Source organism: Carassius carassius, chromosome 6 (genome assembly GCF_963082965.1).
Source record: "Carassius carassius chromosome 6, fCarCar2.1, whole genome shotgun sequence".
NCBI lineage: Eukaryota > Metazoa > Chordata > Actinopteri > Cypriniformes > Cyprinidae > Carassius > Carassius carassius.
Window position 1 is genome coordinate 39,994,876 of NC_081760.1, and position 12,733 is coordinate 40,007,608.

The 12,733-nt window shown below is 37.2% G+C and overlaps 1 protein-coding gene across 1 annotated transcript; it reads left to right on the top strand.

Annotated features, from left to right (window-relative positions):
- Nucleotides 1-549: 549 nt before the first annotated feature.
- On the top strand, nt 550-6,489 carry LOC132142893 (NACHT, LRR and PYD domains-containing protein 12-like). The gene is given in 6 exon segments (XM_059553087.1): nt 550-765; nt 1,224-3,158; nt 3,369-3,542; nt 5,050-5,223; nt 5,805-5,904; nt 5,906-6,489. Coding segments are annotated over 6 exon segments (3,126 nt in total). The 5' UTR covers nt 550-592; the 3' UTR covers nt 6,476-6,489.
- Nucleotides 6,490-12,733: the final 6,244 nt, after the last annotated feature.

The following is a 12,733-nucleotide window of genomic DNA, read 5'->3' on the forward strand; positions in this document are numbered from 1 at the left end:
AAACAATTATTGTAATATTGTAATTGTAATAATATACCACAATATTACATTTTTTTCTGTATTTTTGATCAAATAAATGCAGGCTTGATGAGCAGAAGAAACTTCGTTCAAAACCATTAAAAATAGTAATGTTTCCAAACTTTTGGTCTGTACTGTATATATATATATATATATATATATATATATATATCTTATATATAACATCTTTCAGATTGGATGTATGTTGTGGACTCGGGTGGAGCTGTCATCTGGTTTCAATAAATCACTATAGTTCTTAATGTTCTGGAAATACAATGCTTTGATAATGGAGCTGGAAATGTTTTGATGTAGGAAATGTCAGTCAGTAAACCTGTTTTTCTGGTCATTCATTAAGAAAACTTACACCATGGTCTGCAGACATAATGAAAGTGAAGTGGTTTAAGAGTAGAACACCTTTGCTTGAAACTAAGTTGTTGTGTTTAGTGCTGAATGTAAATGTGAATTTATCACACTTACAAGAAAAGAGCATGTGAATTAATCATTCATAATGTTTAACTGTTTGCAGGAGTAATACGTCTAGCCTGGTGGACTGGGATTAATATTAGCCTCTTCAATGGAGGGAAAGAAAAGCAAAACTAAATCCAAAGTGGATATATATAAAGATCAAGAGGAGGGGAGCACTGAAAGAGCCAAATCTCCAGAACCCAGCTGTGTGTCTTTGAGTAGTGAACAATCCATGGATTATCCTCCTGGTGTCAGTGATGGAACAGTGACCTCTGAACCCAGGTAAAACAAAACACTTATCCCGAATATCCATGTATATAATAGTGATTTGATGAATCATTTGATTAATGTTTTATTTGATATCATAACTTGATGTTATGATAAGATATTTTGCTAAATATTGTTGCACTGTATGGATTTCTAACATGTAACTATATGAATATAATCTTATTAATTGGGAAAACCATCTCATGTGTGTAGACCAAACTGGTCGAAATGTATTTTCATTAGAAGTTTTAATTGATTACATTTAGCCCTAATTATCATTGCAATGGTGGGATGTGAAAACACATTTTCTGGTACAAATAATAACAACAATTATTTGTAACAAAACTGATATTTTTAATGTGACTCAGCAGATGTGAAAGGGATGATCTGATCTGGGTTCAGTCCAGATGTGGAGTTTGTGAGCAGGTTCTGAGAGATTCTGTCTCTGTCACCTGCGGACATAGTTTCTGCAGACAGTGCATCGATTTCTACAGCAATCACTCCAGACCATCAGAACAGTTGGACTCTCCTCAGTGCAGAAAGAGATCCAGAACAAACAGCGCCATGAAATCCAGTTCTGCTGGTTGTGTTCACCTGCAGGAGGAGACCGGAGACCTGCATAAACCACTGAATGATGAACTACAGAGAGTCAAAGAGCAGCACAAAACCAGCATGAAGAACAAGTATGAGAGATTATTTGAGGGACTGAAACTCCAGGAGAATGAAAGCCTCCTGAACAGCATCTACACACAGCTCTACATCATAGAGGGAGAGAGAGAAGGAGTAAATGAAGTACATGAGGTTTTACAGATGGAGAAAACAGCCAGAACACAACACTCACAAGACACTCCAATCTACTGCAATGACATCTTTAAAGCCTCCGCTGAAGCAGGATGTGAGGAGAAAGAGCAGATCAAGACTGTTCTTACTAAAGGCATCGCTGGAATCGGAAAAACCGTCTCTGTGCAGAAGTTCATTCTGGACTGGGCCGAGGGAAAAGCCAATCAGGATGTAGATTTCATGTTTGTGCTTCCATTTCGAGAGCTGAACTTGATCCCAGATCATCAGTACAGTCTTCACAGACTTCTGCTGGACTTTCATCCTGAACTTCAAGATCTGGACTCACAGATTTATGAGGAGTGTAAAGTTGTGTTCATCTTTGATGGTTTGGATGAAAGCAGAATCACACTGATGTTTTCAGACGCTCAGAAAGTTTGTGATGTGACTGAGACTTCATCAGTGGCTGTGTTGATGTCAAAGCTCATGAAAGGAGAGCTGCTTCCCTCTTCTCTCATCTGGATCACCTCCAGACCAGCAGCAGCCAATCAGATCCCCTCCAAATACATCCACCGTCTGACAGAAATTCAGGGATTCACTGAGCCTCAGAAGGAGGAATATTTCAGGAAGAGAATCAGTGATGAGCATCAAGCCAGCAGAATCATCTCACACATCAGAAGAGCAAGAAGCCTCCACATCATGTGCCACATCCCCGTCTTCTGCTGGATCTCATCCACTGTGCTTCAGAAGCTCCTGGAAGAAGATCTGAGTGCAGAAATCCCTCAAACTCTGACTGAAATGTACATCCACTTCCTGCTGATTCAGATCAACATGAGGAAGCAGAAGTATGAAGAGAGAGATCCAGAGAAACTCCTGCCGTCCAACAGAGAAGTGATTGTGAAACTTGCTGAAGTGGCTTTCAAACAGCTGATGAAGGGCAATGTGATGTTCTATGAGGAGGACCTGATTGAGAGCGGCATAGACATCACTGACGCCTCTGTGTATTCTGGGATTTGCACTGAGATCTTTAAGCAGGAATCTGTGATTCATCAGAGGAAAGTCTACAGCTTCATTCATCTAAGCGTCCAGGAGTTTCTCGCTGCTTTCTATGTGTTTTACTTTCATGTGAATACAACTATGGAAGGACTGAAGAATTTTGCTTCAGTAAAACGTTTGCTTAAAGCTGCAGTAGATGAAGCCGTTGAGTGTGAGAATGGACGTCTGGATCTGTTCCTGCGGTTCCTGCTGGGCGTCTCACTGGAGTCCAATCAGAGACTCTTACAGGATCTACTGACACACACAGAGAACAGCTCAGAGAGCATCAGAGAAACCACACAGTACATTAAAGAGAAGATCAAAGATGGACATGGACTCTCCACTGAAAGATCCATTAATCTGTTCCTCTGTCTGCTGGAAGTGAAAGATCAGACTCTGTCTGAAGAGATTCAGGAGTTTGTGAAATCAGACAAACACTCCGAGAAGAAACTCTCTGCTGCTCACTGCTCAACAATCTCCTACATGCTTCAGATGTCAGAGGAGACACTGGATGAACTGAACCTCATGAAATACAACACATCATCTGAGGGGAGAAGAAGACTGATACCAGCTGTGATCAACTGCAGAAAAGCTCTGTGAGTAATTTATTATGTTACAATGTTTTGTAGTGAAATCTTTAATCTGAATGGAATTACAATATCTGTTTTTCTTATAAATTACATGAAATTAAATAATCTTGAGTTTTTTTCTTATTTTTACAATGTCTTTTCTATGAGAATGAAGCTGATATTATTGAAATGCAAATTGCAGAATGCAGTTAAGAATATAATTCTCATATCTTTCAGGCTTGCTGGCTGTAATCTCACTGCTCAGTCCTGTGAAACTGTGTCTTCAGCTCTACAATCCTCAAACTGTGTCCTGAGAGAGCTGGATCTGAGGAACAATGACCTGCAGGACTCTGGTGTAAAGTTTATTTCTGATGGACTGAAGAGTCCAAACTGTCAGCTGCAGATACTGAGGTATTAAGAACATATAAGAGATCATTAACAGTCAACTGATCACAATGTATGTCTGTAGATGATCTGACTGTGTGTGTGTGTGTGTGTGTGTGTGTGTGTGTGTGTGTGTGTGTGTGTGTGTCTGTAGATGATCTGCCTGTGTGTATGTGTATATAATCTGTCTCTGTTTTTCTGTAGATGATCTCACTGTGTGTGTCTGTAGATGATCTCGGGAGTTATGGGAAGTGTTCCCGGTTCCGGTTTACCTAATTAATGCAGCCTTTAACGGATTTGAATATTAAAAGCATATTAGTATGTTATGTGTAAGCCAGGTTAAAGAGATGGGTCTTTAATCTAGATTTAAACTGCAAGAGTGTGTCTGCCTCCCGAACAATGTTAGGTAGGTTATTCCAGAGTTTAGGCACCAAATAGGAAAAGGATCTGCCGCCCGCAGTTGATTTTGATATTCTAGGTATTATCAAATTGCCTGTGTTTTGAGAACGTAGCGGACGTAGAGGATTATAATGTAAAAGGAGCTCATTCAAATACTGAGGTGCTAAACCATTCAGGGCTTTATAAGTAATAAGCAATATTTTAAAATCTATACGATGCTTGATAGGGAGCCAGTGCAGTGTTGACAGGACCGGGCTAATATGGTCATACTTCCTGGTTCTAGTAAGAACTCTTGCTGCTGCATTTTGGACTAGCTGTAGTTTGTTTACTAAGCGTGCAGAACAACCACCCAATAAAGCATTACAATAATCTAACCTTGAGGTCAAAAATGCATGGATTAACATTTCTGCATTTGACATTGAGAGCATAGGCCGTAATTTAGATATATTTTTGAGATGGAAAAATGCAGTTTTATAAATGCTAGAAACGTGGCTTTCTAAGGAAAGATTGCGATCAAATAGCACACCTAGGTTCCTAACTGATGACGAAGAATTGACAGAAGAATTGACAGAGCAACCATCAAGTCTTAGACAGTGTTCTAGGTTATTACAAGCTGAGTTTGTAGGTCCTATAATTAACACCTCTGTTTTTTCAGAATTTAGCAGTAAGAAATTACTCGTCATCCAGTTTTTTATATTGACTAAGCATTCCATTAGTTTTTCAAATTGGTGTGTTTCACCTGTCCGTGAAGAAATATAGAGCTGAGTATCATCAGCATAAAAGTGAAAGCTAACACCATGTTTCCTGATGATATCTCCCAAGGGTAACATATAAAGCGTGAAGAGTAGCGGCCCTAGTACTGAGCCTTGAGGTACTCCGTACTGCACTTGTGATCGATAGGATACATCTTCATTCACTGCTACAAACTGATGGCGGTCATATAAGTACGATTTAAACCATGCTAATGCACTTCCACTGATGCCAACAAAGTGTTCAAGTCTGTGCAAAGAATGTTGTGTGTCTGTAGATGATCTGACTATGTCTGTAGATGATCTGACTGTGTGTCTCTGTAGATGATCTGTCTCTGTGTCTGTATGTCTGTAGATGATGTCTCTGTGTCTCTGTGTGTCTGTAGGTTGTCTGGCTGTATGGTGACAGAGGAAGGCTGTGGTTATTTGTCTTCAGCTCTGAGTTCAAACCCCTCACACCTGAGAGAGCTGGATCTGAGCTACAATAACCCAGGACAATCAGGAGTCCAGCTGCTCAAACACAAACTGCAGGATCCAAACTATAAACTGCAGATACTCAAGTATGTTGGGTTTAGGATAAGAAACTTTTTGTTTAAAGCATAATCTCTGAACCAAAATTTTTTGAATGCAAAATCATATTTTCTCCTTGTCAATCTTGTCTCAGCATGTAATAATTAAATCCATATTTTAAATCACACAATGTATTTGTACCAAATTCTTTACTGTTGCTCAAATATAGTAGCATTTTACATTAAATTGCAACATGGACAGAATTTCTCTGTTAAACCTAAATATATCAGAGAATGTGTTTGCTGAAAATACAACTAAAATCATTAATTAGAGGATGTATATTAGGTTTTACACCTACTGTAAATATTAAACAATATGTTTAAAAACCATAAACAGATAACACATCACTTTTAACTCCTTTGGCTGAAGACAATAAAGACAGTATTTTCCTGTAAAGCTGTTCTAAAAGTATTAATACATTGAGATACAGGGTCCTTTTAAAAACTGCTTTGAAATTATGGAGTGAAATATGCTATGAAAATACATTCAACTTGCCTTTATCTATTCCAACTAATTTGGAATGTCTGTATTATTATTATTATTTTTTGTTTGTTTGTTTGTTTGTTTTAAGTTTGGATCATGGAGGGCCCTTCAGAATCACACCAGGACTTAAAAAATGTAGGTTCTTTCTCAGACACAGTCATGCACATTTAATGAAAACAAATGATATAAATTAATTAATGATCATTGTTTTTATCTCTTTTCTTGTTTTCAGACGCCTGTGATCTCACACTGGATCCAAACACAGCAAATACTCAACTCATCTTGTCTGAGGAGAACAAGAAGATTACGTATGTGAAAGATCGTCAGCCGTATCCTGATCATCCAGAGAGATTTGCTGATATTCCTCAGGTTCTGAGTGTTGAGAGTCTGACTGGACGCTGTTACTGGGAGGTTGAATGGGGATCTTGGGCTCGTATAGCAGTAGCCTATAAAGGGATCAGCAGGAAAGACGGGACTGTCTGTAAGTTTGGATACAATGACAAATCCTGGAGTCTATTCTGCACTGGTAATGGATATGTTGTCTGGCACAAAAATGTAAGCAAGAACATAACAACTAATGTACCAATATCTAATAGAGTAGGAGTGTATGTGGACGTGTCGGCCGGCTCTCTGTCCTTCTACAGCATCTCTGACACACACACACTCACACACATATACACAATCAACACCACATTCACTGAACCCCTCTGTGCTGGGTTTAAGGTGTTTGAGTCCTCATTATCTCTTTGTCAGATTTAACAACAAACACAAACACACACACACACACACACACACACACACACACACACACACACACACACACACACACACACACACACACACACACACTAACACACTTAAATAATGACATGAACGGAGTACAGATGTAATGGAGTACAGTTGTAACACTAAATATTTTCTTTCTCCAGCATATTGCACACAAATGATGACTGTGATATGTTGTTGTTCTATTTTAAAACAAGTTAAAATGAGCTTAGGATAAAAATGTTTATGAGCAGATAACAGTGATACTGCATTTTATTTATTTATTTTTTCCTTGAGGTGCCAGCTTTATTAAGATGCTGTATATTGTTGTGGAGGGAAAACTGGCAGATTTCAAATTGTTTGTGTTGGACTAATAACTTGATTGCTTTGTTGAATTCTGAGGAGACAGGGTCACCCTGTCAGGGTGATTTCTGCTTAAAATGAGCTGAGGACCAAAATGTTTCTTGATGTGTTGTCTGTGGTCTTCTGTTATAGCTATATCAATTCAATACATTTCTATTGGGAATAAATGTTGTTAAATAAACAATGGTTTGAAAGTGGTTGCTTATTTATTCATTTTTGTGAAAATGGAGGATATTTCCCTCCCTTTCGATGTAGTGGGTCAATTTTACCAGATTATACAGATGCTGATGTGTTTTGTTTTCATAGCATTATATGTGAGTGAATGTCTTTGATAGGGGACATAGTAGTGCATTTGTAGTTCTATGAGCATTTAAATATTTGTAAATCAAAATACACCGGATGACAATTAGAATTTGAAGTATTGAGTATATTTACTGTATATTACAGTAATATATTCTTGATGATGGGGCCCTTGAATATTGTTGCCCAGGGTACAACAAAGTGTTAATCTGGCCCTGTCTATAATTGTCTGCAAGAATCATGCCATCACTTTGTTTGTACCAAGTGTGTATTTAACATTTATATTCATTTTCATCTATTTTATTTGTTTATTAAATATTACCTTAGAAAAAATATCAAACTTAAATAAATAAATGGATTAAAATAAGCAATTAAATCACACTGATTTTGTCTTATTTGTCATTATTTGGTGGAGAGGTCACAGTGTCTCTCTCACTTCACTTATAGAACAGATGGAAAAGAGCTGGGATGAATTTAAAAGTTTAAAATAGTAAAGTAACAATAGTACTATGCCAATATTTATTTTGTATTATTCTTACAAGTAATGGTTATGACAGAAGTTTGTTAGTGCTTTCAAAATTTGTTGAGGTAATGTATTAATTAAACAGCAGATTTAGTAAATGTAAAATGAAGTACATTTAAAATTTTAAAGAAATGTTAAAACATGAATGCATAAAATTACTGTATCAATTCAGTAATAAAATGACAAATGTGAATTAATGATCAAACATATCTTCTTTGATTTACTGAGCAAGCAGTCCTGTACTTTTCATTAACATGAAAGTATGAGACATGCAGTTTGTTTCCTTTTACGTTCCTTTAATTTTATTTACAGAAATGTTGCACCTTATTTACTGTTGGCCTGTTGTCAACATAAAAAGATAATAAATACAAATGTTATTTTAAAATAAACTTACTGTATGTTGTCTTATTACAGTAAAAAACTGTTCTGCTAGAAAAGCATAAAGTCTGTGGGCATCATTTAAGGCAGTGGTTCCCAACCTTGTTCAGCTCGCGGGCCACACAACCATCACATATGTTTGCGCGGCCCACTGCAAAAGAATTAGCCCGGAGAGAGTGTATTCTGATTGGATCTGATAGCATACTGCGGGAGGTCAGGGTCGCGGGAAATCGTGCTATAAAGCGATTTAGAAATCGCGTGGAATAGTGGAAGCATAGTTACAGTTTAATATTTATTTTTTCTTATTTAATCATATAAATGTAATTATGTTATTATGTTATGACTTAGACATTTTTACATATATTAACAATATTATTATTTCTTTTAATAGTAATTGGCGGCCCACCTGCAATACCACCGCGACACACAGGTCGAAAACCACTGATTTAAGGTATAGGAACACACTGACTAGGACTGGCACTGTCTGTTTGGCACACTCCACTTTCTAGAGATACTCTAATATTTGAAGAAAACTACAGCAGCTTTCGTATCATGATTTTCACATAGGAGACAAACTACAGTATTTCATGACAAATCTGCAAAGAACATACAGAGGAATGTCTGGAAAACAGTAAAATGTTCAGCAGTTCTCTTCATGATTCAGATCTCAGAGGTGTTTTGTAAACATTACAAGAGGGCGGCAAAATCATAATGTCAAACGAACTGTGGTTAGTGCAATGCAGAGTCACTATCATCCTTTTTCTCAGAACTGAGCTTAAAGCAGATTAACTGGTTTCTCCAGATGCACTGATAACACACTACCTACAGTATTCTCACAGTGCAGTCTGACAAGACCCAGTTCAGTCTATTTTAAATGAATAAATATATAAAGACAATACAGTATGCATGTTAACATTAGAAAATGAGGTCAAAACTAAGTTACTTGAATGCAAAGTTTTAAAACTTACATGGTTTAAATCAAGGCAATCTGTTTACTCAAATGGTTTGAGTAAAGTTTACTAGTCGGGTTTTACAGAGCAATTTCTTTAGTCTGTCTGCTTCCTGACCTGGGCCCCAGTTAGTCAAGTATAAACACTAAGACTATTTGCCATATTTCTAGAGAGAAGAGTGGCGCCACCCCAGGAGGGATGAAGACCATCTCTTTTAAACAGGTCAGGTCTGCCCCAAAAGCTCGTCCAATTGTCTATGAAACCTATGTTATTCTGTGGGCACCACTTAGACATCCAGCCATTGAGTGATGACAATCTGCTATGCATCTCATCACCACGGTAAGCAGGGAGGGGACCAGAGCATATTACAGTGTCTGACATCGTGCTTGCAAGTTCACACACCTCTTTAATGTTATTTTTAGTGATCTCCGACTGGCGAAGTCGAACATCATTAGCGCCGGCATGAATAACAATCTTACTGTATTTACGTTTAGCATTAGCCAGCACTTTTAAATTTGCCAAGATGTCAGGCGCTCTGGCTCCCGGTAAACATTTGACTATGGTGGCTGGTGTCTCTATATTCACGTTCCGTACAATAGAATCACCAATAACTAGAGCACTTTCATCAGGTTTCTCAGTGGGTGCATCACTGAGTGGGGAGAACCTGTTTAATGTTTTGATCGGAACAGAAGAGCGGTGTTTTGACCCACGACTACGCTGCCTCACCGTCACCCAGTTGCCCTGCTGCAGGGGCTCTGTTTCCGGAACCGAACAATGTACAGGAATCCCTGAGCTAGACGCATCCAAAGCCGTATCTAGAGCCCTAACATTTTTACTGTCCTCAATTAAAGTTTGGATGCGTGTCTCTAATTCTGAAATCTTCTCTGTCAGCCTATTTCCCTGCATTTATCACATGTGAATCCCTCATCAGCGACAGAGATAGATAAACTGTACATGTGGCAAGAGGTGCAAATAACAATAACAGGAGAAGCCATTACTCACTGTGCTTGATGAAATATTCTTACTGCGGTTGTTTGATGAACTTGTGAAAAACTGGAGTTAGAGAGAGAAGAGGAGAAAAGAAAACAGCGATAGGTTTTAAATGCTAATGACAAGCTAACGAGTGCTAACATTTTGCAGGTGTACTGCACTCACGGATATAAAATAAAAGTGAATGATCAAAATTAATCTGATAAGATTGATCGATAATATCAGAAATATGGTGTGAATTAAGTTATATTTTATCACTTTAAAAAACAGAGAGTGATAGTAATATAAAGATAAAAAAAAAAAAATAAAAACAGCTACACGGAGCTCATAATACAAATGATGCATTAGGACCTAATAAACTCTTTTGAAATAAAGTAAAATGTCACCGGGCCCACTCATCGTTTTAATCATACACTAGATTTAATTATATCGCATGGAATCAATCTTACTGCTATAGATATCGTACCTCAAAGCGATGATGTTACAGACCATGTCCTTGTATCGTGCATGCTGCATATCACTGATATTAACTATATGTCTCAGCGTTACCGTCTGGGCAGAACTATTGTTCCAGCCACCAAAGACAGATTCGCAAATAACCTGCCTGATCTATCTCAACTGCTATTTGTACCCAAAAATACACATGAATTAGACGAAATTACTGACAACATGGGCACTATTTTCTCTAATACATTAGAAGCTGTTGTCCCCATCAAATTGAAAAAGGTTAGAGAAAAACGTACCGTGCCATGGTATAACAGTAATACTCACTCTCTCAAGAAAGTAACTCGTAGTCTTGAACGCAAATGGAGAAAAACTAACTTGGAAGTTTTTAAAATTGCATGGAAAAACAGTATGTCCAGGTATAGACAGGCTCTAAAAACTGCTAGGGCAGAGCATATCCACAAACTCATTGAAAATAACCAAAACAATCCAAGGTTTTTATTTAGCACAGTGGCTAAATTAACAAATTACCAGACGCCACCTGATTCAAATATTCCACCAACGTTAAATAGTAATGACTTCATGAATTTCTTCACTGATAAAATAGATAACATTAGAAATACAATAGCGAATGTAGATTCTACAGCATCTAACCCTTCAGTTTCATCCATCGCACCCAAAGATAAACTGCAGTGCTTTTCAAATATAGGACAGGAAGAGCTAAATAAACTTATCACTGTATCTAAACCAACAACATGTTTATTAGATCCTGTACCCACTAAATTACTAAAAGAGTTGTTACCTGTAGCCGAAGAACCGCTTCTCAATATCATTAACTCGTCGTTATCTTTAGGTCACGTCCCAAAACCATTCAAGCTGGCGGTTATCAAGCCTCTTATTAAGAAACCAAAACTAGATCCTAGTGAACTGGCAAATTATAGGCCTATTTCAAATCTTCCATTTATGTCTAAGATTTTAGAAAAAGTTGTGTCTGCTCAATTGAGCACCTTCCTGCACAAAAATGATCTGTATGAAGAATTTCAGTCAGGTTTCAGGCCCCACCATAGCACAGAAACTGCACTTGTTAAAATTACAAATGACCTGCTTCTTGCGTCAGATCAAGGCTGCATCTCATTTCTAGTTTTACTTGATCTTAGTGCTGCGTTCGACACCATAGATCATGACATACTCATAGATCGATTACAAAACTATACAGGTATTCAAGGGCAGGCTCTAAGATCCTACCTGATCCTACCACATTTATCTGTGGTTTCCTGCATTATCAGTTGCTAATGTCATGTCGCTCAAAATGTATTATATAGTTTTCTGTGCAATAGTCTTACCCCTCAAAACGTATCAGTCATTAAATGCAAAATGGTTAATCTAGTTGTCATTAACTGCCAATTTTTACACATTATTATTAGACTTTTTGTAAATTTGACATGAATTGTGCAAGTGAATCTTTACTAATAAAGAGAAAGTAGATGATAAACCAATGATAAACCATTTCTCTGAAATAGCTCAAAGGTTCATCTGATGAATCTTCAGTTGGAAAGTTTATACTGTATAGACAGAGGACAACACAAGAGTTACACATTCTGAAAATGGACTTATTTTCATCTTTGTGCCCATATTTCTTTTTCCTTTTCTATATCACAATGACATTGTAAAGGTTTTTTTATTTTATTATTTTTTGGGTCAGACCACTAGTAAAAGTGTAACTGGGAATTCTATCCAGTCTCTTTCAGTCAATATCCCACACACAGTAATGTGTAAATGTGTACTTTTGAAATGGATATATGGCATACATAAGCATATGGCATACTGTTCAATACAGTAACTGTCATCCAAAATGTTGCCATAGTTTACACAGATATTCATTGACACAGATATGTATTTTTGAGAGATGAACTAAGAATTTTGAGCAAGAGACTTGCTTTTGCAGGTAATCCATGGTGTTTTGCTATTTGTACGAGATGTTTTGAGAATTGCACTTACTGTTTTGCAAATCTCAAGGATGATTCGAGAAATGTACCAAAGCAACTGAGAAAAACTGTACTAGTGGTCTGACTAAATAAATAAATAACCTTTACACTGTCATTGTGATAGAAAAGGAGAAACAAATATGGGCACAAAGATGAAAATAAGTCCATTTTCAGAATGTGTAACTCTTGTGTTGTCCTCTGTCTATACAGTATAAGCTTTCCAGCTGAAGATTCATGAGATTCTATTTCAGAGAAATGGTTTATCATTGGTTTCTTCTACATTCTTTTTATTAGTAAAGATTCACTTGCACAATTAATG